This window comes from Papio anubis, chromosome 7 (genome assembly GCF_008728515.1).
Source record: "Papio anubis isolate 15944 chromosome 7, Panubis1.0, whole genome shotgun sequence".
Lineage (NCBI taxonomy): Eukaryota > Metazoa > Chordata > Mammalia > Primates > Cercopithecidae > Papio > Papio anubis.
In genome coordinates, this window is record NC_044982.1 from 132,829,502 (window position 1) to 132,854,572 (window position 25,071).

General features: G+C 39.2%; 1 protein-coding gene across 4 annotated transcripts in view; it reads left to right on the plus strand.

The window, feature by feature from the left end:
• The window catches only part of LOC116268509 (ras-related protein Rab-27A), an 86,722-nt gene that overhangs the window by 38,531 nt on the left and 23,120 nt on the right, over positions 1–25,071 (plus strand). For 3 of the 4 annotated variants that reach the window (XM_031668653.1, XM_031668654.1, XM_031668655.1), the window contains 3 exons: positions 18,741–18,915; positions 22,840–22,925; positions 24,622–24,725. In XM_031668653.1, the coding sequence (XP_031524513.1) occupies positions 18,763–18,915; positions 22,840–22,925; positions 24,622–24,725 (343 nt within the window). In that variant the 5' untranslated portion in view covers positions 18,741–18,762. Of the gene's footprint in view, positions 1–16,120; positions 16,280–18,740; positions 18,916–22,839; positions 22,926–24,621; positions 24,726–25,071 lie in introns of those variants that run through there. The other variant, XM_031668656.1, reaches the window with a different exon arrangement.

Consider the following 25,071-nt stretch of genomic DNA (forward strand, 5'->3'; position numbering starts at 1 on the left):
GTTACCCAGGCTGGAGTGCGGTGGCACTGTGTTGGCTCACTGCAACCTCTGCCTCCTTAGTTCAAGCAATTCTCCTGCCTTAGCCTCCAGAGTAGTTGGGATTACAGGCGCCCACCACCATGCCTGGCTAATTTTTGTATTTTTAGTAGAGACAGATTTCACCATGTTGGCCAGGATGGCCTCGAATACCTTACCTCAGGTGATCTGTTGGCCTTGGCTTTCCAAAGTGCTGGGATTACAGGCATGAGCCACCACACCTGGCCAGTTAGGGAGCCTTTCTTTTCTTTTTTTAATGGACAGAGTCTTGCTCTGTCAGCCAGGCTGGAGTGCAGTGACACGATCTTGGCACCTCCGCCTCCTGGGTTCAAGTAATTCTCCTGCCTTGGCCTCCCAAGTAACTGGGATTATAGGCGCATGCCACCATGCCCAGCTAATTTTTGTAATTTTAGTTGAGCTGGGGTTACACCATGGTGGCCAGCTGGTCTCGATCTCTTGACCTCATGATCCTCCTGCCTTGGCCTCCCAAAGTGCTGGGATTATAGGTGTGAGCCACCGTGCCTGGCCAGGGAGTCTTTCAAACTGGATGGGCAGAATAGGGGAAAGCAAGTTGACCGAATAAATTGCTGTAACTTAGAAGGTTAGAAAATTTCTCTGGCTTTTGATAAAGCAACAACTACTATGGGTCTTTTTTTGGTATATATAAATAGATACATATATCTACATCTATCTATCTATATCTATAGCTTTTCGGGTGTTTGGCTGCATGGATGAATTATTATTTTATTTTCTATATTTTTTTTGAGATGGAGTCTCGCTCTGTCACCCAGGCTAGAGTACGGTGGTGCAATCTTGGCTCACTGCAGCCTCTGCTTCCTGGGTTCGAGCCATTCTCGTGCCTCAGCCTCCGGAGTAGCTGGGATTACAGGCACGTGTCCCCATGCCTGGCTAATTTTTGTATTTTTTAGTAGAGACGGGGTTTCACTATGTTGGCCAGGCTGTTGAACTCTTGGCCTCAACTGATCCACCTGCCTTGGCCTCCCAAAGTGCTGGGATTACAGGTGCGAGCCACTGTGCCTGGCAACTTGGATGAATTATATAGTGGTGAATTCTGAGATTTTAGTGTACCCATCACCTGAATAGTGTACGCTGTACCCAATATGTAGTTTTTATATCCCTCACCATTCTCCCCCAGTCTTTTCTAGCTACTGTTACTGTGGGCTCTAATGAACTGTGTTGTCTGCCCAGATGTCCTCTTGAATTCTTGGAATGCTATCCTCCGAGACTCCCAGATCCATAAACGACTCTTTCCCTTTGTTGACGTGCTCCTTAGTCTCTTGGTGTTTGACCTTGATATGACTTTGAATACCTGTCTGAAAACTCCCTTTGTACATAATCCCTGTGGATTTGAGTTGATTTTGTGCTGCGTTGACATAAAGCCAGGTAGGGAATGCCAGGGGTTTCTCTGTCCCCTCTACCTCCTGCCCCTTTCTCCTTCCCTGGAACTTTGTAATGGTTTTAAGCAAGGGTACTTTCTTGTAAAACACTCCTCCTGACACAGCCATTAGCTGAGCCTAATACTAGAAATTTCTTCTGAATTCATAGAAAGAAGAAAATCTGAAGTTTTACTTTGATCAGTATTTTGAAAAATTTTTGTACCTCTTTATGCTCTTTTGTGCTATAATTTAGTATGAAGTGACTTCTGATACAGCTCAAAATAATATGTTCTCAGTTATCTTAAAGTTGCTATACCAACATTTCATTGTGTTCTTCAAACCATACCTTGACTTTTGAGGGTTCCATCCATATATAGATTTTTGAGTCCGTCAGGACTAATCTGGTCATATTTTCTGATGGCCTCAAAGTGTCCATTTAGATACAAGAAAGGATCACCAGTGTACCTGGTTACAAACATCCTCCCAACAGTTTTCTCTCTTGCGCCTTTAAGGACACCAGTTTCCTATCCCATGGTCAGTGCTGCTTCCCTTTTGGGCAATTTGGCCTAGATTTTTCCAGGACTCATTTCCAGGACACATTCCCTGGGAATGACCCAGTTATGGTTGTTCTCAAGACTCTTCCTGTAGTCTCATTTCATTCTCTCAAGCTTTAGATAGCTCCTCTTGCAGTTCTCACCAGGGACACCCAAAGCATTTCAGATCCCTCCCAGATAAGAAGTGTGTTAAGGTGGTATAGGAGACGCTGAATAAAGAGTGTGGCAGACCTTACAAATGAGCTGTCAACTGAAGTGGTTAGGCAGAGAGGAGGTGTTTAGGGACAAAGCCAAAGGCAAAGGAGATGATTCAGAGCTGCATTGTAGGTAGACCTTTCTGCAATGATTTTCCAAATGTGTACCGTGAGATTCTTCTTATGTCCTTGGTGGGTCTATGCGCGCTGGTGTCTTAACCTTCACTCCTTTCATTAGAATCATTCTGCTGCCACCTATTTTATATGTTGGGGTGCCATGTAAGATTTTATTTGAAGAAACAGTTTTATTGCTAAAGAAAGTTTGCAACCAGCTGGACCAGAGCAGTTTTCTGAGGCAATGAAAGGTTTGTTGCAATGACATTATGTAGGTTTCCTATGCAGGAACTGGCTCTGAAGACACTCATCTGCTATGAAAAAGAAGTAGCCCAAACCTAGAATAGCCCTTTCATGCTTCTAGAAGTCAGACAAGAAACTTCCCAAAGAATAATCTCTATAGTGATCTGTAATAAAATGTTATGATGCAACATATTGTGTTCGTTCTTTATTGCTCAATTGACTGTTGTAACAGGATGAAAGCAAACATGTGCTGAAACGTGTGCCTGAGCCTTGACTGCCGTTTCTTGAATGTAGTTCACATGTGCTTCCTTAAATAATTTTACAACAATAGACAAATGAATCCATTCTGATTAAGAAAAGGAGAGAAGTCTAGTGCGAATTACAGGCTTCTCCACTAATAATTATAGGAATTCCAAATAACATGTAAATGCTAATGGCAGACGTAAATAACTTAAAGTAGCATAAATAAACAACTTGGAGGTCTCTAAATTTGGTATATCACTTATTTGACCATATACTTTTTTAAATTCCAGTTTTTAAAAAACATAATAGAAAGTCCAGGCGGGGTGGCTCATGTCTGTAATCCCAGCACCTTGGAAGGCTGAGGTGGGCAGATCACTTGAGGTCAGGAGTTTGAGACCCAGCCTGGCCAACATGGTGAAACCCCATCTCTACTAAAAAATACAAAAATTAGTTGGGCGTGGTTGCGCAGGCCTTTAGTCCCAGCCACACGAGAGGCTGAGGCATGAGAATCACTTGAACCTGGGTGGCGGTGGTTTCAGTGAGCCCGAGATCACACCACTGCACTCCAACCTGGGTGACAGAGTGAGACTCCATCTCAAACAAACAAAAAAAACCCCAAAAAAACCCAAAAACAAACAATAGAAAAATAAAATTTTAATAAGTTTACAGAACTCTTTTTTTTTCTTGGTTTTTTGAGACGGAGTCTGGCTCTGTCGCCCAGGCTGGAGCACAGTGGCCGGATCTCAGCTCACTGCAAGCTCCGCCTCCCGGGTTTACGCCATTCTCCTGCCTCAGCCTCCCAAGTAGCTGGGACTACAGGCGCCCGCCTCATCGCCCGGCTAGTTTTTTGTATTTTTTAGTAGAGACGGGGTTTCACCGTATTAGCCAGGATGGTCTCGATCTCCCGAGCTCGTGATCCGCCCGTCTGGGCCTCCCAAAGTGCTGGGATTACAGGCTTGAGCCACCGCGCCCGGCCCCAGTTTACAGAACTCTTAAAGTATTTTCATGAATCCTGGAGTTTCACAGAATGCAAACTGAAAAGCACAGATTTAGTGCTTCTCCGAATAAAGACTGCAATGCTTGCTCTTTTATTATGCTTTATATTCATCCTCTTTAAGAGATGACCTTGGGCTTATTTTCTAAAAATGAATATGATCTAGGAGTTTCAACACACCTTTCTTAGAAATAGATGAAGTAGCAAAAAGATAAATAAGGGTATATCAGATCGAAAACCACAACTAACTAGTTTGACTAGAATGTATGTAATTTTGCATCCAGCTAACAGGGTGTACAGATTGTTTTCACATAATCATGGAACACTTATAAAACTTAATTCAGGTGGGGCATGGTGGCTCATGTCTGTCATTTCACCATTTTGGGAGGCTGAGATAGGACGATCACTTAAGCCCGGGAGTTCAAGACCAGCCTGGGCAGCAACATAGTGACACCTTGTCTCTACCAAAAAACTGAAAAAGAATTATCCATTTTTGGTGGTGCATACCTGTGATCCCAGCTACTTAGGAGGCTGAGATGGGAGGATTGCTTAAGCTGGGGAGGTCAAGGCTGCGGTGAGACATAATTGCGCCAGTGCGCTCCAGCCTGGGCAACAGAGTGAGACCCTGTCTCTAAATAAATAAACTTAATTCCTCTTAAATTCCCCCAAATTCGATGTTATGCAGACCACATTTAGCAATCACAGTGCAATAAAATTAGAGATGGACAACAGTAATAGCAAAAAAGCCAACTGTAATCTGACAGGCTGAGTTAGAAACTGGCTGGATGAGTGTGCATTGTTGTTCTTCAGTCCTTTTGCATAAGTAAACACAAGTCACACCCCATTCTATAAACAGCTGCTGATAGAAATGCAGTCAGTTCTGAGACTCTGCATACTGAATAATAGGTGAAATAAGGAAAGACTTTGAGAAGCAATAAGAAGTATATTTGATTTGACCTTGTCCATTAGGTGAGTTTCCTTTTTTTTTTTGGTTCAGTTACTAAAGAATATGATATTTAGGGAACATTTAAACATGTGTTGTAAATATATATTAATGGAGACAGTAGACTTGACAAAAATAAAAAAGACCTGTGTATAGCTGGCTGTCTACAGCATACTGACAGCAAATGGAAGAAGCTAAGAATCCTGGCATCATTGGTTTAGTGGTATTAAAACATCAGGAAAAGCCTTGATTTTTCTGAGCCTAGTTTACTGTTTTTAAAAGAACTAAGTTGGGATATAATAAACATATTTATAGATACTAATGTTTTAAACGCGTGACCTGTTTGTATCAGAATGCTACCTTTTCATTAACATTATGGTAAAGCCCAAACTGGCATAGTACTAAGAAGCACTGGGGTTTCCAGAATGGCTTTTTTCCCAGACTTTACAGGGGAAAAACTCTTCCTGATTGGAAAAGTGGGAGTCCCTGAAGACACAGCAGCATTATGAATTTATTGAGGAGGGTTGCACACCTTGAAGTTCACATAGCAACTCAGTGTGTAACAAGAAAAGCACTGGCATTGTTAGTTTCATGTCACTTTTTGCACATGCAAACTGAAGTTGGCAACAGTACCTGGAGATGAGGGACAGGAAAGCCAGAAGAGGAAAAAGACTAAAAGTAGAGAGGCTATGGCACCCAGATGATGGTTGGAAGTGAGGCTGTTGGAACACAGCATGGGGTGTGGTAGGGTGGATGTTTGACTATGGAAATGAAAATCAGCTGTGAAGAGATGGAAGTCCTGTGTGCTTTAGCATGCAACCATGTACCTGAAGAACATATGCCTGTGGGCAGAGAATGTATCTGCTTAAATGTGGTTACTGCCTGTAGTCAGGACGTGGTGCTGTGCGCCTGTAGTCCCAGCTGCTCGGGAGGCTGAGGCTGGAGAATGGCGTGAACCCCGGAGGTGGAGCTTGCGGTGAGCTGAGACTGCACCACTGCACTCCAGCCTGGGCAACAGAGCGTGACTCTGTCTCAAAAAAAAAAAAAATGTGGTTAGTGAGGGTGAGGGTGTGGGGTAGGCAGGACAAGGGAGGTGTGAAGCCATACCCGGTGCCTCTTAGTAGTCTTTTTAAGTATCTATGTGCCAAACTGATGGTACTCATATTCTCATTTTTTAAAAAGTCAATGATAAATGAGCCCCTCTCTTCCCCAGTTACTGTCAACTCGTGGACATTTGTCTAATTGTTTTTATTATTTGGACAGTCATCTTTAACAGGTCTGGCTGCTTCTAATTCAATATTTTTCTTAGAAGGAAAGAAGCATCATTGCTCCTTCAGAAAGCAAAGGGTTTGCTTTTTGAATTGGTGTGTTTCCCTAACAGATTAACATCTTTCCTGTGTTGCAGCAAACAAAAAACTTGAGGAAGGTGAGATGCAAGAGGGAGTCAGTCTGTGTTGGTCAAAGGTTTTCCATGCACGTTTCATGTTGCAGGAAGATGAGTCTTGGCAGATTCCTTGACACTGTTTTTAGGTCTGCGTTTTGCAACTTGGAAATTCTCTTTGCAATGTGAAGTCCTTTGAGTGCTGATTTTTTTTTTTTTTTGAATGCTATCTGATTTGTAATTCTCTCAGTCCTGGCTGTGCTGTCATTTCTATTTTTTTCTGCCTTTGAGCCTTGAGCCCACGAGTTTGGTGGCACTCTGAGATAACCAAAGCTCTGCATTTTACCTCTTCAGAGCTTGTTAATACCAGAATTCCCTGTACTTACCAGTTGGGCTTGCAGATGTTTCACCTTCCAGGTAGCTTAAGTTGTTCCTTCTTTTTCATTTTCAGGAAATATTTCCACTCCATCCTTTGATAGCTTTATGAAGTCTCAGTGTCATCCTGAAGGTAGAGTGGAAAAACCACCAGGCTCAGTGCTCAAGCCTGATTTCAGCCTTAATCTGTCATAATCATAAGAATAGCTATGGTTCATTGATCTTCATTAGGCATTTTGCTGCTCACTTTATACAGGTAGGAGGTGGTGTACTGTTATTTGAATTTAGGAGAACTTGACTCCGAAGTCTGTGTTTCATTGTCTTCTATGTGCTCACAAAAAGCAACCACTCAGTGGGAGCATACTTCATAGATTTTGCACTCCTTCCAAATTCTTGGAGGCTGCTTGCTTCTTGGTGGTGGTAAGAGGCATGTTTAGCTATGGGTTGAGCAGACTATTGCAGTGTTGTGTGGTTGTGTCCATTCTGAGACTGCTGTCACATTATTTGAGATATTACTAAGCAAACCAAACAGCCACACCTGTTTCCACTGTATTGCCTATGTTTTACCAATGGCATATATTCTATGTTTGCTTTTCTTTTCTATTACCCTATATCTATAAAGCAAGAGGTACTTGTCACAAACTGTAAGTCCTATAAGACCCAGTGTTTTGATGCATTTACTTTCCATAAATCTCTATAAACATTCATATTCTGATCCTGGAAGAGCCTTGGGCAACAAATAATGTCTTTTGGGTAAATGAGTCAATGGTTTCCATAAATTTAAAAAAAAAGCCGATATCTCATTTGAGTCATTGACATTGGTCTTCCACAACCTTTTCTGCTTTCAGGAATCATTTCAATGCCCTCTTGTTTCCTAACATATAGTTGTTTGTGTTATTTGCCTACTGGGTTATGTTGGTCACCCACTGAGGTGATGGTAACATTTCAGAAATAGTTCATGGGTTTCTGGGCTATGACTGTTTACTTTTTCTTCATCGTGGTCTTTCTCTTTAAGAAAAATTATGAACATGTGGAAGATGCTTTTAAAAATGAGGTATGTTATATATATGTGTATATACATGTGTATATGTACATTACATGTAACTCCCGGGTTCAAGTAATTCTCTGCCTCAGTCTCCTGAGTAGCTGGGACTACAGGCTAATTTTTTTGTATTGTTAGTAAAGTCAGGGTTTTGCCATGTTGGTTTTGAACTCCTGACCTCAAGTGATCCGCCTGCCTTGGCCTCCCAAAGTGCTGGGGTTACAGGCATGAGCCACCATGCCCGACCTAGAAATGGATATTTAATTCAACACTATTTGCAGATAATTTTATTTTTTGTCTGAAGAACTTGCTATACTGGAATATCACCATCTGCTAGAAGCTGGTCTAGCAGTTTTCTAGCATTTGGTCTAAAGTTTTCACTTTGTTTAAATGAGGGAAATGGAATATTCCTATGTAGCAGGTGCATTTGTAAATATTAAGCCAAATGCTGTACACCTTAAAATCTCAACAGTTTCTAGCTGTGAACTTCTCTGCTGCCTCAACATCACTGTTAAGGATGGACTTATGTTATTATTATAAAACACTGTACTGATAGGAATGCACTTATGAATCTTAGGTTATAGGTGAATATAAAATGCAGTTATCTAATATTCTGAATTTAGATAAAATCAAACTCATCTTTTAATAAGAAACAAGGAAAAATCATATTCCTGTTTCCTTCTACTTTTCAAAGGTGTTAGATTTCCACTTCTCTACGCCTGAGATTTTGCACAAACAAGACAAGCTCTTTGTTTATAACGTCATTTTTTCCACTCTTGACATATTAGGGAGGGCAGGACCATATCTACACACATCTAGACCAGAAGTTGAGATGAGTAAACTGCACAGAAGACATAGGCTGTCTCCACTTATGGAAATGGGGTTCCTGCTATTGGGCACTATGCATCTTGCTTTTGAAGTGAAAGTAGCTGTGTTTCACCTCAGGGTGTAGGAATTGTAATGGGCTGTGAGAGTTGTGGCCAGGGCTCATTTGGTAAATACAAGTTGTCCCTACTCAAATATCTTGGTACATTATAAAATGCCTCTTCTATCCTGCCTCATGCCACGTGACTTCTCTTCCTTGCTTTTGGTGTCTCTGTTATGTGTTCCCTTCCAGAATGCCACGTATGGGTCCACAGTGGCATCGTTAAAAACAAAACAAACAAACAAAAAACCAAGAAAAGCCTACTGCTTTTAACGTTAAACATAAAAGCACTGATAAGCTTTATAATTCTATGCCAGTCATTTGTATATGAACATTTTCTCCAAACGAATCCCTGGACAAGGGGCTGTTAAATTATATGAAAGAACATGTGGTGTTGTAATTCACATAAATGCTGATGTTCTGTGCTACCCGAAAAGTGATAGTTGTATTCACCTGCTCCTGTTTCTCTGCAAAAATAATTTTACGCCACAAGAACTGAAGTCCATAAGCTACCTGGGAACACTCGAATATTTTATTAACCATTCTAAAAAATACAAAATATTTTCAGATAAAGCATTCTTTATAATATACCTTATGTTTCTCTTTCTAAATATTTCTCCTCTTGAGCTCAGGAGTTTGAGACTAGCCTGGGCAACACAGGGAGACCTCATCTTCCCACCTACAAAAAAAAAAAAAGCTGGGCATGGTGTATGGTTTTGTGCACTGCTGTGATCTCAGCTGCGTGGGAGGCTGTGACAGGAGGATCACATGAGCCCAGGAGGTTGAGGCTGTCTCTTTATTCTCTACTGAGCTTCACGTGTTTTTGTTTGTTTGTTTTGTTTTGTTTGTTTGTTGGCTTGGTTTTTGAGATGGAGACTCCCTCTGTCTCCCAGGCTGGAACGCAGTGGTGCCATCTCTGCTCACTGCAACCTCCACCTCCCAGGTTCAGGTGATTATCCTGCCTCAACCTCCCTGAGTAGCTGGGATTACAGGCACCCATCACCATGCCCAGCCATTTGTATTTTTGTATTTTTAGTAGAGACGGGGTTTCACCATGTTGACCAGGCTGGTCTCAAACTCCTGACCTCAAGTGATCCGCCCATCTCAGCCTCCCAAAGTGCTGGGATTACAGGTGTGAGCCACCATACCCGTCTGAGCTTCACATTTTTGTTCCTTTTGCATGTTTATTCCTTTTGCATCTTTGTGAAACATCTGACTTGGGATATGAATTTTGATGTCATGTTGTGTTATATTTATGAGAGAAGCTTAAAATGTTCAGAAAGATTGGCTTATTTGAAAACCCAAAGGCAGGTATAGTCATTGGGAGAAGTTAGACTGGGGCATGGCTAAAACCATAAGGTCTAAGGTAGGCAAGGAGTAAGAGATACATTTTCCACATTGAGTATAACTGAGTTGGATCCCCATTGTACGCTGGCACCCAGCATATAGTAAGCATTCAATCAATATTTATTGAATGAAGGAAAAAGATAGAGGGTCAGAAGTATCCTTACAGAGACATGATGTCAGAGAAAATAAAGTCTCGCTGTGTTGCCCAGGCTGTAGAGCAATGGCGCGATCTCGATGTGATTCTCCTGCCTCAGCCTCCAAAGAAGCTGGAATTACAGGTGCCCGCCACCACGCCCAGCTAATTTTTTGTATTTTTAGTAGAGATGGGGTTTCACCATGTTGGCCAGGCTGGTCTGGAACTCCTTACTTTAGGTAATCCACCCCGCTTGGCCTCCCAAAGTGCTGGGATTACAGGTATGAGCTGCTGCACCCAGCCTAAAATAATCTTATTTGAGAGGAAAATACTAAGGGACTGAGCAATTCTACAGGGAAATGGAAAATTTCATGATTACTCTGCTTGCTTTTCATTTTGAAACCATGGGAAAGAAAGATGATTTATGGGATATGGTACAAGTATCAAGAAGAGTTTTTTGTTGTTGTTGTTTTGTTTTTTTCTTGGATTTGCAATGACCAACAAGAAGCAGACAAGCTCCCAATTTATGACTTCTCTCCTTGGCAGAGCTCATCAGGAGGAAGGGCTTCTTGACAGAGGGACTCTGGGGACAGAAGTACAGATCCCTCAACCCAACCTCTGTAACAGCCCAAGCCTTAATCGTAAAGCAGTTTATCACTGCTATAACTGCTGGCACTGAAGAAAACTTTTGCTTCTTGAATTCAAGAAGCTATAACTGAGGTTTCTCGCTCTGAAGGAAGGAATACAGACAGACGAAAAAATACGCATACATGACTGAAATTTAGGAGACTTGAGATCTAGACTAGCCCCATATCTAACTGGTTTATTTCAGACTATTCATTTGCCTTCTCTGGGTTTCAGTTTCCTCTTCTGGAAATTAGAGCATTCAACTGATGGGTACTCCTAGGTCTGAAATTACCAAAAACCACCCAGATACAACTCATTCTTAGATTGGAATGCCAAAGTAGATTTTGTGATGGGTAGGGCACCCCAAAGTCATTGTATTTACATTGAATTTCTTTCTATGATTTTTCTGAAGGTTCAGGTACTGGTTACATTAAGAATAGGCTATAAAATTGCATGCCTTGCTAATAAAGAACTTGGTGAAACTATTAGTAGTATTGTTAATAAGTTTCAATTATTGAACACTTAGCACAGGGCAAACAATGTGCCAAAAGCTTTCTGTGGGTTATCTCACTTAGTCCTTAAAACAACTCAGTGAGATTAGTACTGTTATTATCTCCATTTTACAGTTGAAAGAATAAGGCTTAGTTTAAAAAACTTGGATCAGGTCCTACAAAGTAGAAAAGTCAGAATCTGAACTCAAGCCTATTTGCCATCACACTGAGAAAACATCACTCTCTATATAGTATGAGTCTTGTCCAGACATGAAGTTCCTTTTAAGGATAATGAGAAGATAAAATAAAATCAAGTATATTTATTACATGTAGTTGTTCAGTTAATATTATTCCTCCCCTTTCTTTTGCTCTGCACTAAATATGAGTAATAGAGGGAAAATTTGGCTTTCAAAAGATGGCTGACCCGTCTGGAGTAGTTTTAGAATGATTCTTCCTAATAGTAGGGGATCCTAAGGTTGGAGTCTATGATTGACTTTAATATGACACGTCATGGAAAATCCAGGCTGTGATATGTCTGTGTGTGTGTGTAGGAGAGACAGAAAGAGAGGGAGAAATAGAACTAGATATTTTCCCTTTGCTCTTAACTAAATCTACTCTCTTCTATCTTGTTTCCTAAAAAACGCTTAAAAAGTATTTTTGAAAACACTTAAAATTTTTTTAAGTGCTTTTTTCCTTCAACTTTTATTTTAAGTTCGGGGGTACATGTGCAGTTATTTTTATTTATTAAAAAATTTTATTTAAAGATGGGATGTTAATCTGTTGCCCAGGCTGCTGTGTAGTGATGTGATCATATCTTACTGCAGCCTTGAACTCCTGAGCTTAAGCAATCCTCCTGCCTCAGCCTCCCAAGCAAGTAGCTAGAATTACAGGCTAATGCTACCACACCTGCCTAATTTTTTATATATATATATATTTTAAGAGATAGGTCTTACTAGTCGCCTGGGCTAGTCTTGAACTCCTGACCTCAAGCTATCCTTTTGCCTCAGCCTCCTCAGTCACTGGTATTACAGGTGAAAATATGTTTTATTTTAAAAATAAGGAAGATGATAGACTTTCTCTCACTGGGCAATTAACACCACATAGTACATGTTGAGGAAGTGGGTGTTCCTTGCTTTCTATTGTTAATCTGATGATAGTGAGGGTGGAGAGCACTTTGAAAAAATATTTGTATAAGGAGGAGAGAGAGAAGTGAGCTGAATAAGAAAGTCTTTTGCGTATCCCAAATTAAGGTCATTCTTGGCTTTTTAGAAGACATTTCCTTGAGGTAGACAGCACTTTTTTGAAGAAGGTACAGAGTTTAAATATGTAACCTTGGCTTCAAATACTCTTAGCACATCCTTATTTTTAAAAATTAATTTTCAGTTTAGGGGCTCAGTGTACTTTCTTATACTTCTAGGAAAGAAAAGATCATTGCCTGCATATTGACCCTTGGAAGCCAGATTGCTGGATGCTGCTGCTGCTCATAGCAGCTAATACTTACATAGGACTTACTATATGTCCTGTCCACTGTTCCAAACTTTATGTGTATACCCTAGCTCAATCCTCACAATAGCCCTCAGAAATAGCTTTATTATTGTGCTTCATTAAGTCTAAAATATATTGATGATGCATTCTTGACCTTGCTAGAAGATGCTAACAAAAGACTTTCACACAACTGTATCTCTAGTGACACCTGATTTATAATAGCAATTGCAAGATGTCTTGGGTTGTAAGACTGAAATGTAAGATGCACCCCAGTTTTAAAGAAGTTAAAATAAGAAAGCATGTTAGAATTGATAAAATAGAATCTCATTCCTGTTTTACAGACGAGGAGCCCAAGACAAAAGAGATTAAATAAATTTTCGAAAGTTACGTGACTGGACTCAAATACAGGTGGCTTGGTTGTAGAGTTTCTGCCTTTAACCTCCATGTTTTTCTCCTGTCAACAATACACTGGAATTGAGCCTATGCTAATATGTGGGTAGACTGGCCAAGACCCAGTTACTTATGCCCTCGTTGCAGCACTCATGATAGAACAGCCCCAGATCTTTCTGAGGGAGACAGTGTATATGCTATGTACAACCTGCCTCTAGGGCAGTGATGAGGATTGTTGTACTAATGTGTGTAAAGTGCTTGACATGTGGGCATCTGACCTAGGCTTCAGATACATTTTCAACAAGAGAGTGTCACAGGGAAGTCCTTCTGAAATGGCTTCCCAAACCTCAGTAGGCTGGAGTACAAGCAGGAAATGGTGAGTGTACAATGTTGTTTGGGTGCCACCAATGTCAAATTCTGGTACTATGTGTTCTCACTGTTTCCCTTTGTCCTCTGAAATGCCGACACAAAAATCATTTACATTATTAGATTTCTGTATTTGAGGAGTGGAGTATTTTCTTCCTGGAAAACAGGCCCTAGGAATACCACTCAGGACTTGAGTAATAAATTAAAAAAAATTATTTATATGAAAATCTACCATCAATTGAGACTTAACATGAAGTTGTCTTCACCTAGTAGTGATAAGTAGTGATGAGAAAACCAGGTATGGGATTGCAAGATGGAGTTGGGAGTATAGTCTGCTATGGACTAGAATGATTTTCTGCTGAAAGATGGGGTAATTCCATTAACTCCAGGCTTTCACTAATTGGACTGCAAGCTCAGATAAGAAGGCTGCCACCCTGAACACCATGCCCAAACCTTGAAAGATCTGTTATTTTGAAAACCTGCCTGCCCCCAACTCCCTTTATTTCTCTGAAATTTCCTTATTCTTTGGAATTCTGGTCTCTGTTAACCCAGACCAGCCTGGTCAGTGTGATCAATTTTGGACAAACTCTAGACAGCATCCAAATTTGCTGAAGGTTTTCCCCAATTGAAGTCTTCATTGCTGGGTCATGGGTGAATGTTTTTCTGCCGGGTCTTTGAGGTAAGATGGGAGATGAATTCTCAACCCAGGAAGCCTGTGTCACTCATCACATCTTTCCCTGTTATCTGTCGTCATCTCCTATGCCAGTGCTCCTTTCTCCCAATCCTTTACTGTCCTCGAACACATACATGCTGTTCGAGTGTGGCGATACAGTATGTAATGGTGGAGATACATTTTTGGATACAGAATACCTACAAATGAGGTAATTTAAAAATAGAATTTGAAGTTTGTTGGTTTGGCACAAGTTTTAAGCACCACACTGTTGTTTTTGGTGCTTCCGATTGTCATTTTACATTTCTAGTTTTGAACTGTTGGGACATCTGAAATTAATTTGAAACATTTCAGACTGTTTTGAACCAGTCTATATCAGTCTAAACAAGTAAGAACAATTTTATAGATAACTGTAGTTATCAAACTAGTTTCCAGCAGTTTAATAGAGTTTGAGCAAGTGTGACTCAATTGAAAGTAGATTTAATTTGTCAGCAGAGTTTGATCCAGTAAAATATACTCAGAACCAACTAAAACTTATAGGAGCCTGTCAGAACCTGCATGTCCAAGTCAGAGCCTATTTGAGCTAGCTAAAACCAGTCTGAAGCAATTAAAGCTAATTACAATGAGACTCCAATAATTTTGGTTAGATATATCAGGTTTTAACCAGAGTCAGAAAGTTTTGTAGGAGAACCTCTTTTAACTCACCCTAAAATAATATGAACAAGATTCTTTTGAACAACTATGAACTTGCTGAAATGGATGGGTGTATTTTATATGGATTTGAACCTGTTTTCAAGTTGATCAGAACTCTTTTGAAATAAACATATCTTTATTAAATGAATTGCAAATGGTTAGAACCAGCTAAAAAAGATCAGAATTAGTTTGAAAGTGATCTTTGTTAACTCAGCCGACCACTTTGAACCAGTGAGCAATACTTTGTGCTGGAAAAACATGTTTTAAGCTGGCCAGAGTCAATTTGAAAATTGTTCTAGGTCTTCAGACTCAGTCTGAATGTCCACAATGGAGACAATAAGTGAGCTAACAATTAGTTAAGTACCCAGTATATGCCAACCATTGTGCTGGGCATTCCATAAACAGTATCTCATTGAATCCTCAGAACAATGGTGTGAGGTGTAGTATGTATTCTTTTTTATAGAACAGAAACCTGGAAATCTAAGGCTCAGAGACATCCAAGTAATTGGTATCTGGGAGATTTGGGATTTCAAACCCAGCTCTGCTTGATTTTATGAGTTTCCTATTAGGTTACCTTGTAAAATACCATACTAGTGGTCACTTTAAAGCCCAATATTGCATTTGTAACAAAAATGAGTAACGGACATGAAGCTTGGGGTAGAACAGACATTGGACTTGGAACTAGGAGATCTAGATTCCAGATTGTGCAAATCAGTCTGCTTCTCTGGGTTCTGTTTTATCCTTTAGAAAACTGAACCCAGAGAGTGGAAGGTCTGAACATTTATTTTCAGATCAAGAAAGCAGATAATTGTCTTAAAGATACAATCTGAAAAGTGCGAACTATGATTAATATTGATGGTGGTATCTATACTTTCAGTTTGCGGTATTTGGTTTGTTAATAGTCCCTTTATGATTACTTGGTCACTATTGCTATTGCGAATAGAAAACAAAACTCATGAAGATCACTTGTAGACTTACATGTGTGATTATCCATGGAAATGAAACACATTAAAGATAGTTTTAAGTCTTTGAATTCCACTTAAGTGGGTTTAGAGAATTCTAGAATATGATGCCATTAGTGACAGCATTTTTTCATGTACCTTAAGTGATATAAAAAACATAGTTATACCAACTTTTTTTTCAAATTAAAAATAAAGAGGAAATAAGGTAGCCACAGTGTCTTCTTGCATCATTCTCACTGCAGGATCGGTATTGTTTTCTGCTGCTCCATTCAGTTTGAGGGGAAGCCCCCAAATGAGTCAACATTATCTGGACTTGCTTTTCAATTCTTAGCTCTTATTTCCATTAACTTAGAGCCAGGTGTGATGCTGTGATGTGACATGCCATAATGTTGACGTCCAAGTTGTCGGTTTTTGGAGAGGAATTCTGTTATATGTCATTAATACTGGTGACCTACACTTGCAAATACCCAACTATAAAGATAGGTAAGGCATCATCTGTGAAGTGTCACTCTTTATGGTGTGCAAATAGAATTTTGAATGTTTGTAGAGGCTCTGCCCTTATCCATGGGCTGACCATACCTGAAACATGAGGTTGCAGATCTGCACTGAAGGACTCTGAGGAAACACCCTGCAGTGGCTCTTGGGGCTCAGCATTCAGGAGTTTTCAGCATAAGGTGAGTCACCAAGTTGAAGATAGGGTAAGGGAGGCAACATTGAAAACCAGTCAGTATTCTTGTCTGAGTTTTTATTAATTTTATGGATACATAGAAATAGTCCTATAGGAAGCACTGAGTATGGCAGCCAAGTTTCTGGATATGGGGCTGGGTAAAAAGGAGATAATGCCAGGACTCAGTAGCATCTAATGCAGGACATCAGGCATGTATATAGATAGATAAATATGTATGTTTTTGAATAGTCATGTAGAGTTGTCAGTGTTAATGAGATAGTTATTTTTATGATTTTCAGGAGAGTTTGTTGGCATTGGGGAGAATGGAGAGAGGTTGGTTAATGTGTACAAGCATACGGTTAGATGGAAATAATAAGTTCTAATGTTCAACAGTAGACTAGGGTGACTATAGTTAACAAAAATGTATTGTGTATTTCAAAATAGCTAGAAGAGAGTACTTGAAATGTTCTCAATGCATAGAAATGATAAATACTCGAGGTAATAAATACCCTAAATACCTTGATCATTACATTCTGTGCATGTAACATTGTGTTGATGTGATCATTACATTCTATGCATGTAACAAAATATTACATGTACCCCATAAAAATGTACAAATATTATGTATCAATAATATTTTAATAAAAAAGTAAACCTTCCCTGGAGAGAGATCCCATTTCTAGTTGGACTGATATTTTGGTTTTGAATCTATTTAGAGGGTAAAAACAAATCATGATTGCAAAGAACCAAAAATAGCCATGGTTAGGTATTGCTGTTATAAATGAATTTTTCTTCCTTAAGGTGGACTTTTGTTTTAGTCAGTATTGAAGAGCTGAATTTTTAGCAGTTCTTGATAGAATACCCAGGTAAATATAGGTAAGCGAGCCCTTGGTTGTGGGACTATGGTCTGTGAGCAGTGACTGTTTAAATGTGGAACTCAGTTCCCAAGTGAGCAGTGATATTCCAAAGAAGTCTGACATAACATGTAGTACATATTAATAGTAATATGTAAGGAAGCAGGGAGTAAATTTACTTGTGAAATAACAGTGTCTTTGAAGGAACTGTAATAACATGTGAAAATGAATAGAATAAATGAAATTGCCTAGATGTCCATGTAAAAAGAGAGAAAAGGCAAGGTTCTAGCACTAGGAGACTTTGTTTCTTTTTTTTTTTTTTTAATTTCCATAGGTTTTTGGGGGAACAGGTGGTGTTTGGTTACAGGAATAAGTTCTTTAGTGGTGATTTCTGAGATTTTGAAGGACCCATCTCCCAAGCAGTGTACACTGTATTCAATCTGTAGTCTTTTATCCCTCACCCCCCTCCCACTCTTTCCCCCGAGTCCCCAAAGTCCATTGTATTATTCTTATGCCTTTACATCCTCATAGCTTCACTCCTATTTATGAGTGAGAACATATGATGTTTGGTTTTCCATTCCTGAGTTACTTCACTTAGAATAATGGTCTTCAATTCCATCCAGATTTCTGTGAATGCCATCATTTCATTCCTTTTTGTGGCTGAGTAGTGTTCCATGGTGTGTGTGTGTATATGTATATGTATATGTATGTGTGTGTATATGTATATGTATGTGTGTGTGTATATGTGTGTGTGTGCATATATATCTGTGTGTGTGTGTGTGTGTGTGTGTATATATATCTCTCTCTCACAATTTCTTTATCTACTCATTGATTGGTGAGCATTTGGACTGGTTCCTTATTTTTGCAATTGCAAATTGTAGCACTAGGAGACTGAAAAAGGAGGGGAAATTGGAACCACTTGTACTCTAACAATTACTGTTATTCCTTATAACATTCTCCTTCCTCTATTTTTATTGTATTAGTTTTTATTCTATATAGTCTGCAGATAAGACTTAGTGACTGTTACTTTCTTGTTGATTATCATTCTCACTTGGAATTTTTGTCCTTTTTTGGTACTATAATATGTATGTTTTTATTTTTATTTTTATTTATTTTTTTATTTTGAGACGGAGTTTCGCTCTTGTTGCCCAGGCTGGAGTGCAATGGCGCAATCTCGGCTCACCACAACCTCTACCTTCCGGGTTCAAGCGATTCTCCTGCTTCAGCCTCCCGAGTAGCTGGGATTATAGGGATGCACCACCACGCCCGGCTAATTTTTGTATTTTGTAGAGATGGGGTTTCTCCATGTTGGTCAGGCTGGTGTCGAACTCCCAACTTTCGGTGATCCGCCTGCCTTGGCCTCCCAAAGTGCTGGGATTACATATATGTTAAATTAAAACTACACTGTTAATTACTATTTCAATAGCTTCTCATCTAGCTAGTTATTGGGTCTTCAAGGATGGTGACCAATATGTATGTAACCCTCTTTTCATACAACCTGTAGACATACAGGTTAACATTAGGTGTTAAGCTGAATATTGTCGTCATTTTTTTAATGGATAATTAATGTTTTCTAATGGATTTTAATTAAAAAAATTTGTGTGTATTTTACAGGTGAACCACTGAGTTCTTCATTATGTCTGATGGAGATTATGATTACCTCATCAAGTTTTTAGCTTTGGGAGACTCTGGCGTAGGGAAGACCAGTGTACTTTACCAATACACAGATGGTAAATTTAACTCCAAATTTATCACAACAGTGGGCATTGATTTCAGGGAAAAGAGAGTGGTAAGTTCTGTATCCTTCTGTGTAAAAATGTAATCTTTGAGTCAACATTTGCTGGTCTGTTTAGTTTACTTTGTAGGAATTAGGAGGACAAAGGTCGGGATCTGAAATTAAAAGGTACGTAGGAAAGTGAGTTGTATTCAATCCAGGCAACATGATTGAAAAGGTTGTGCTGACAACACTTCATATAAAACCAGGCAGACAAAGTGGAAGACAGTTCTTTAAAATGTCACCTTGGTACTCTTTTGGCTTGTATCTTCCCTTCTGGACTCCAACAGTTATTTGTCTTGAAGCCTGCCAGCCACTTTGCCCCTCATACTCTTGTTTTATGAGCTGTATCTTCCACCTTTGGTATCTTATTATTTTTAATGGGATTTCTCCTAATAAAGTCTCAGCAATTCCGCATGGAATACTAACTGGCAGAACTCATCACTGCTGCCTGGAGGGTGAGGTTGGAGTAGGAATGGGGAATGCCAGTAGTGAATGTGATGTTCTGCAAAATGTTAAAGAGAGAAGCTTTTATTTACTTATTTTTTTGAGGACTTTAAGACTGAAAGTTATTCTAGTGTTGGAGGGGAAGGCAGAAGGTCATTGTGTCACAGTTGCAGATGAGGAAAGACGGCCTTCTCCTTAGATTACATTTGTTGCTGAAAAATCCATTGTTAGCATGAAGCAGGTAAACAAGTGGTCAGGAAATTAATGACAAAGGTCCTTTAATGGATCATATTCTGTCAGGGGGAAAGGTTCCTGGCTTTTAGGACAGAGAACGTTCTCTTTTGCCCATTCTAGGTCTTTTATTCTACTACCAGAGAGTCTTATAGAGATTAAGACCCACTGAATAACAATAGGGCCCTAATGAAATTTTTAATATTGACGTATAGTTGATAGAATCTGTATATATGTATGTGATTATTTTTGTTGGTTACTTATTTTATAACTTAAAAAATAGATTTGTTGAGATATAATTCACAAAAAAAGGAAATCCATCCATCTAAAGTATAAAAATTGAGTGGTTTTTAGTATATTTGGAGTTGTGTGGCTATCACAGCCATTGAATTTTAGGATAGTTTCATACCTCATACCTATTAGCAGACATTCCTCTTTCTACCTCCCCTTAGCCACCATGAATTTTCTATCTGGCTTCTGCACACATCATATAAATGGAATAATATATGGCCTTTTGTGTCTGGCGTCTTACACTTAGCCTGATGTTTTCAAGGATCTTCCATGTTGTAGCATGTATCAGGACTTCATTACTTATGATGGCTACATAATATTCTTTTGTATTGGTACACCAGTTTGTTTATCCATTTGTCTGTTGATAGATATTGTGTTGTTTCTTTTTCTATTTTCTAGTGTATCATTTTAATTCCTTTTTTAAATTATATATTTTGAGTTATTTTTTAATAGTTCCTTTGGGGATTACAATTATTTTAATTTTCACAATCTAATTTTGATTAGTAGCAACTGAATTTTAATGCTGTATAAAACTTTGCTCTTATATGGCTCTGTTTTCTCCCCTCTTTTTGTACCATTATTGCTATACAAATGACATCTTTCTACATTGTGTGCCTATCGCCAACACAGCTTTACAATTATTGCTGTATGCAGTTAATTTTTCTTTTCTTATCTTATCTTTTTTTTTTTTTTGAGACAGGGTCTTCGTTGCTCAGGCTGGAGTGCAGTGGTGAGATCTCGGCTCACTGCAACCTCTGCCTCCCAGGTTCAAGCAATTCTCCTGCCTCAGTCTCCCAAGTAGCTAGGATTACAGGCACTCGCCACCATGCCCAGCTAATTTTTTATGTTTTTAGTAGTGCTGAGATTTTGCCATGTTGGCCAGGCTGGTCTTGAACTCCTGGCCTCCAGTGATCTACCCATCTTAGCCTCCCAAAGTGCTGGGGGATGACAGGCGTGAGCCATCACTCCCAGCCTGCAGTTAAATTTTAATCTGGTGGAGGAAAAGGGCTATAAAGAAAAAAACGTTTATACTGTTTTTTATATTTACCATGCAGTTACATTTTTACTGGCGCTCATTATTTCTTTGTGTGGATTTAAGTTACTGTCTAGTGTCCTCTCAGCTCAGTCTTGAGAGTTGTCTTTAGTATTTCTTGTAGGGCAGGTCTGCTAGAGATGACTTTTCTCAGTTTTGTCTTAATTTATCCTTTAATTTTAGAGGACAGCTATGTTACTGATTTTTAAGTTCTTTGAATATATTTATAATTCCTGATGTAAAGTCTTTGTCTGATAAGTTTAACATCTGGGCCTTCTCAGGAATAATTTCTATTAGTTGCTTTTTTCCTGTGCGTGAGCCATCCTTTCCTGTTTCTTTGTGTGTCTTACAAGTTTTGCTGAAAACTGGACATTTAAAATAATGTGTCTATTCTAGGATTCTTTCCCCTACCTGGGTTTCTTGTTTTTACTGCATATTTATTTATTTTTGTTGTTGCTGTTTGTTTGTTTGATAATGTTTCTAGGATAATTCTGCAAAATCTGTATTCTTTGTAGGCAGCTACTGAAGTCTCTGCTCAGTGAACTTAGTGGACAGCTAATGAGTGGACAAAGTTTATTAAATTCCTTGAACCAATAAATCTCTTAGCTTTTTCTGAGAGTCTCTGTGTGTTTGTTGGGGTATGTGTTTAATACGACTGCAGGCAGTTTACAACTCTGCCTTAGCTTTTATTTTCTGCCTGAGAAGAACCTCAAAGTCAGTCAGAAGTGAGAGATTAGGACCTTTTTAGATCTTTCCTGGGCATTTATAGAGCCCTGCCCATGAACATGGCCTTATAGCTTCCAAGGAATATTTGGGAGCATTATAGAAATCTCATTTTCTGTTTTTAAATTTTGTTTTGTTGTTGTTGTTGTTGTTGTTAGACTTTTGTTAGCCCTAACTGGTATTGCTACCTCTGGTAGCTGTGATGTTAAATAAATTACTGCTAATAGTTTTCAACAAACGCCCTTGGGGATAGGGCTGTTCCCAAAGAGCAAGCTTTGAGTGAGATCAAATAAAAACAAAGCTGGGGCATGGAGCTTTCCAAGGGGCTTCCTGACAGTTTTTCTCAGTATGGGACTTTTAGGGAGCTCCAAACCTATTGTGCCTCCGCTGTCCACAGTGGTGGCTAGGCTGATGTTTTCACAACTACCACATTTGTGCAAGTGGTTTTTAAGTCTTCTAAAAGCTGGGGCAAGGTAAAAAAACACCTCAAAGCTTACTGTTTTTACTGATATTCAGCTGTTTTTCTTGAATAAATGCTCCTTGGAATGTTGCAAGTCTTTGTTAATTTCTAGAGTACTGAAAAATTTGGTTTGGACAATTTTTACCAGTGTTTTTGTTGCTATTGTGGAGGAAGAAATTTTTAACGGTCCAGGGTGGGAGCTAAACAGTAGGTACGCATGGACATAAAGACAGAAACAGTGGACACTAGGGTCTCCAAAAGGGGGAAGGGAGCAAGACAGGGGCTGAAAAACTACTTACTGGGTACTACGTTCACTGTTTGGGTGATGAGTTCAATAAATGCTCAAACCCCAGCACTATGCAATCTATCTATGTCACAATCCTGCACGTGTACCCCCTGGTTAAACCAACAAAAAAGATGAGATTGGAAAAAGCCATAGAAATGTAATATTTCCTGAAACTAGTGACCCAAGAGAACTTTGAGGAAAGATAAGCTAATTATATTATATTTTATACAAGTTATTTTTTATACATATTTTACAATATATTTATAAAATATATACATATATTTCAGTATAACTTATTACATTACCTGGATATAATTATTTGACATAAATACAAACGTGGTTGTATTCCATATGGGATTCTCTTTGGAAGTTTAGATGCCTTAGGGATTTGTACTGAATAAAAAGGTGAGAAGGGTTCACTGGTGTCAGAAGTTCTCTCTTATTTTCTCTTTCACTGTGCTGTTTTAGGTGTACAGAGCCAATGGGCCGGATGGAGCCATTGGCAGAGGCCAGAGAATCCACCTGCAGTTGTGGGACACAGCAGGGCAGGAGAGGTATGAGATCTTCAGTTATGTGCTCCTTACCGAAGGAAAGGGAGAAATAGTTGCATTCTTTAAACAGTGACCTGAGCAGAAAAAAGCCAGCCAATTCATTGGTTTGTACTTGGATAAAGAATGCTGCCAATTTAGCAGGAAATTTGTCAGTCTGAGATGAGAATGGTGGCTTTATTTCATACAGGGTCAAAGGAAAGGTTAGGATTCTTACTTGTGGACTTTTTTCTTTTCCTTCTTTTAATTTTTTGACATAGATACTTTGCTCCATTTCCTTTTGCTGTTTACTCAACCACAAGAAAGTGGCCAAGTTACATGCGTTATTCTTACCTGATTGTTGAAACCTAGTGGGAAATCTGGTTGGAATTAATTCATATGACCAGAGAATACTTGACCAAAATAAGCCACATGAAATCTTGATATAAAGTTCTTTCAGTTAGCTAAAACTTCTGTTTTCTCTCAAAACCACCTTGAAGGATTTGTTTTTTAACTTTTTATTATGGAAAACTTCAAGGATATTCAAAAGTGGAAGGATTATATGATAAACTCAGGTTCCCATTACTCACCTTCAACAATTATGAAATTGTGACCAATAGAATTTCATTTACACCCCTTACCTCTTCTCACTCCCACCCCCTTGCCATATAATTTGGAAGCAAATTCCAGACATCATATTATTTCATTTGTAATACTTGTGGTATGTATCTCTAAAAGATAAGAACTCTTTTTTTTTTTTTTTTTTTGAGGCAGAGTTTCGCTGTTGTTGCCCAGGCTGGAGTGCAATGGTGCGATCTCAGCTCACCACAACCTCTACCTCCCTGGTTAAGTGATTCTCCTGCCTCAGTCTCCCGAGTAGCTGGGATTACAGGTGTGCACCACCACACCCAGCTAATTTTGTATTTTTAGTAGAGACGGGGTTTCTCCACGTTGGTCAGGCTGGTCTCGAACTCCTGACTTCAGGGATCCGCCCACCTTGGCCTCCCAAAGTGCTGGGATTATAGGCGTGAGCCATGGCCCCTGGCCAAGAACTGTTTTAAATAAAAACATTGATGAAAAGTATTTGAGAAAAACCTAATATTGCTGATTAGATGACAAATTCATACCAATATTTTCTTCCCTAGAGCCTGCCTGTCAGTTACAGATTTTACGTATAGGCAAAGACAGAGGAAACTGACTGGTGGTGCGGTAGGTTTGGGGGTGGGGAGAGAGAGAGAGAGAAGACGAGAAGAAAGGAGGATAAAGCCTTGGAAGGCAGAGTACCAAGACAGAATAGGGTCTGAGTCAAGACATTCTTACCTTCAAGTCAAACAAAGGGCAATCAGAGATAAGAGATCTCTGCATATTCTGAAATTAAAAGATCATGGAACACATTGTAATGTTAAGTCAAGCTGTCACAGAAGGAAAACATACACTATTGCATTTGGCCAAATTAACTCATAATTGTACAATAAATTCTTGGCTGAGACTAAGATCACAAGCTGGTTCTTGTCATCCCTGTCCAGCAGGCTGGGTTTTCAAATCACATGGTCTGTTAACACTTAAACTGATAAAAGTGATAACTATCCTCTACACTTTTGAAATATCACCATGTAGCTTGTCATTGGTAAACTTTTGTAAGAGGCTGAAGGCATTGCTTGTAGCTTTATATTTCAGGAGTGGGGCGATGGTTTAACTTACCATTCTGCTTTTATGTTCCTAGGTTTCGTAGCTTAACAACAGCATTCTTCAGAGATGCTATGGGTTTTCTTCTACTTTTTGATCTGACAAACGAGCAAAGTTTCCTCAATGTCAGAAACTGGATAAGTAAGTGTTATTGTTCCCCAGTGTCCTGCTACACACTCCTCTCTTATTTATAGAATGCCATCTTAAGCTCTACTTCTGTGATACATTGTTTTGGAGGAGATCTTAGTGCAAATACTATTTTAAGGAGCAAGGTTTTTAGTTTAGGGACAAAGATAATTGAAATACGCTGCTTCTCCCTGGTACTGATAACTTTGATTTGTTGAGTACTTCCTGTGCTCCAGGTACAAGGCAACACTTTATGTGTGCTCTCCTTTTCAGTCTATCCCACAGAACAGACTCTTTTTCCCATTTTATAGATGAGGAAGTAGAAGCCTAGAGAAGTTAAATCTCTAAGTATCTGCTTGTC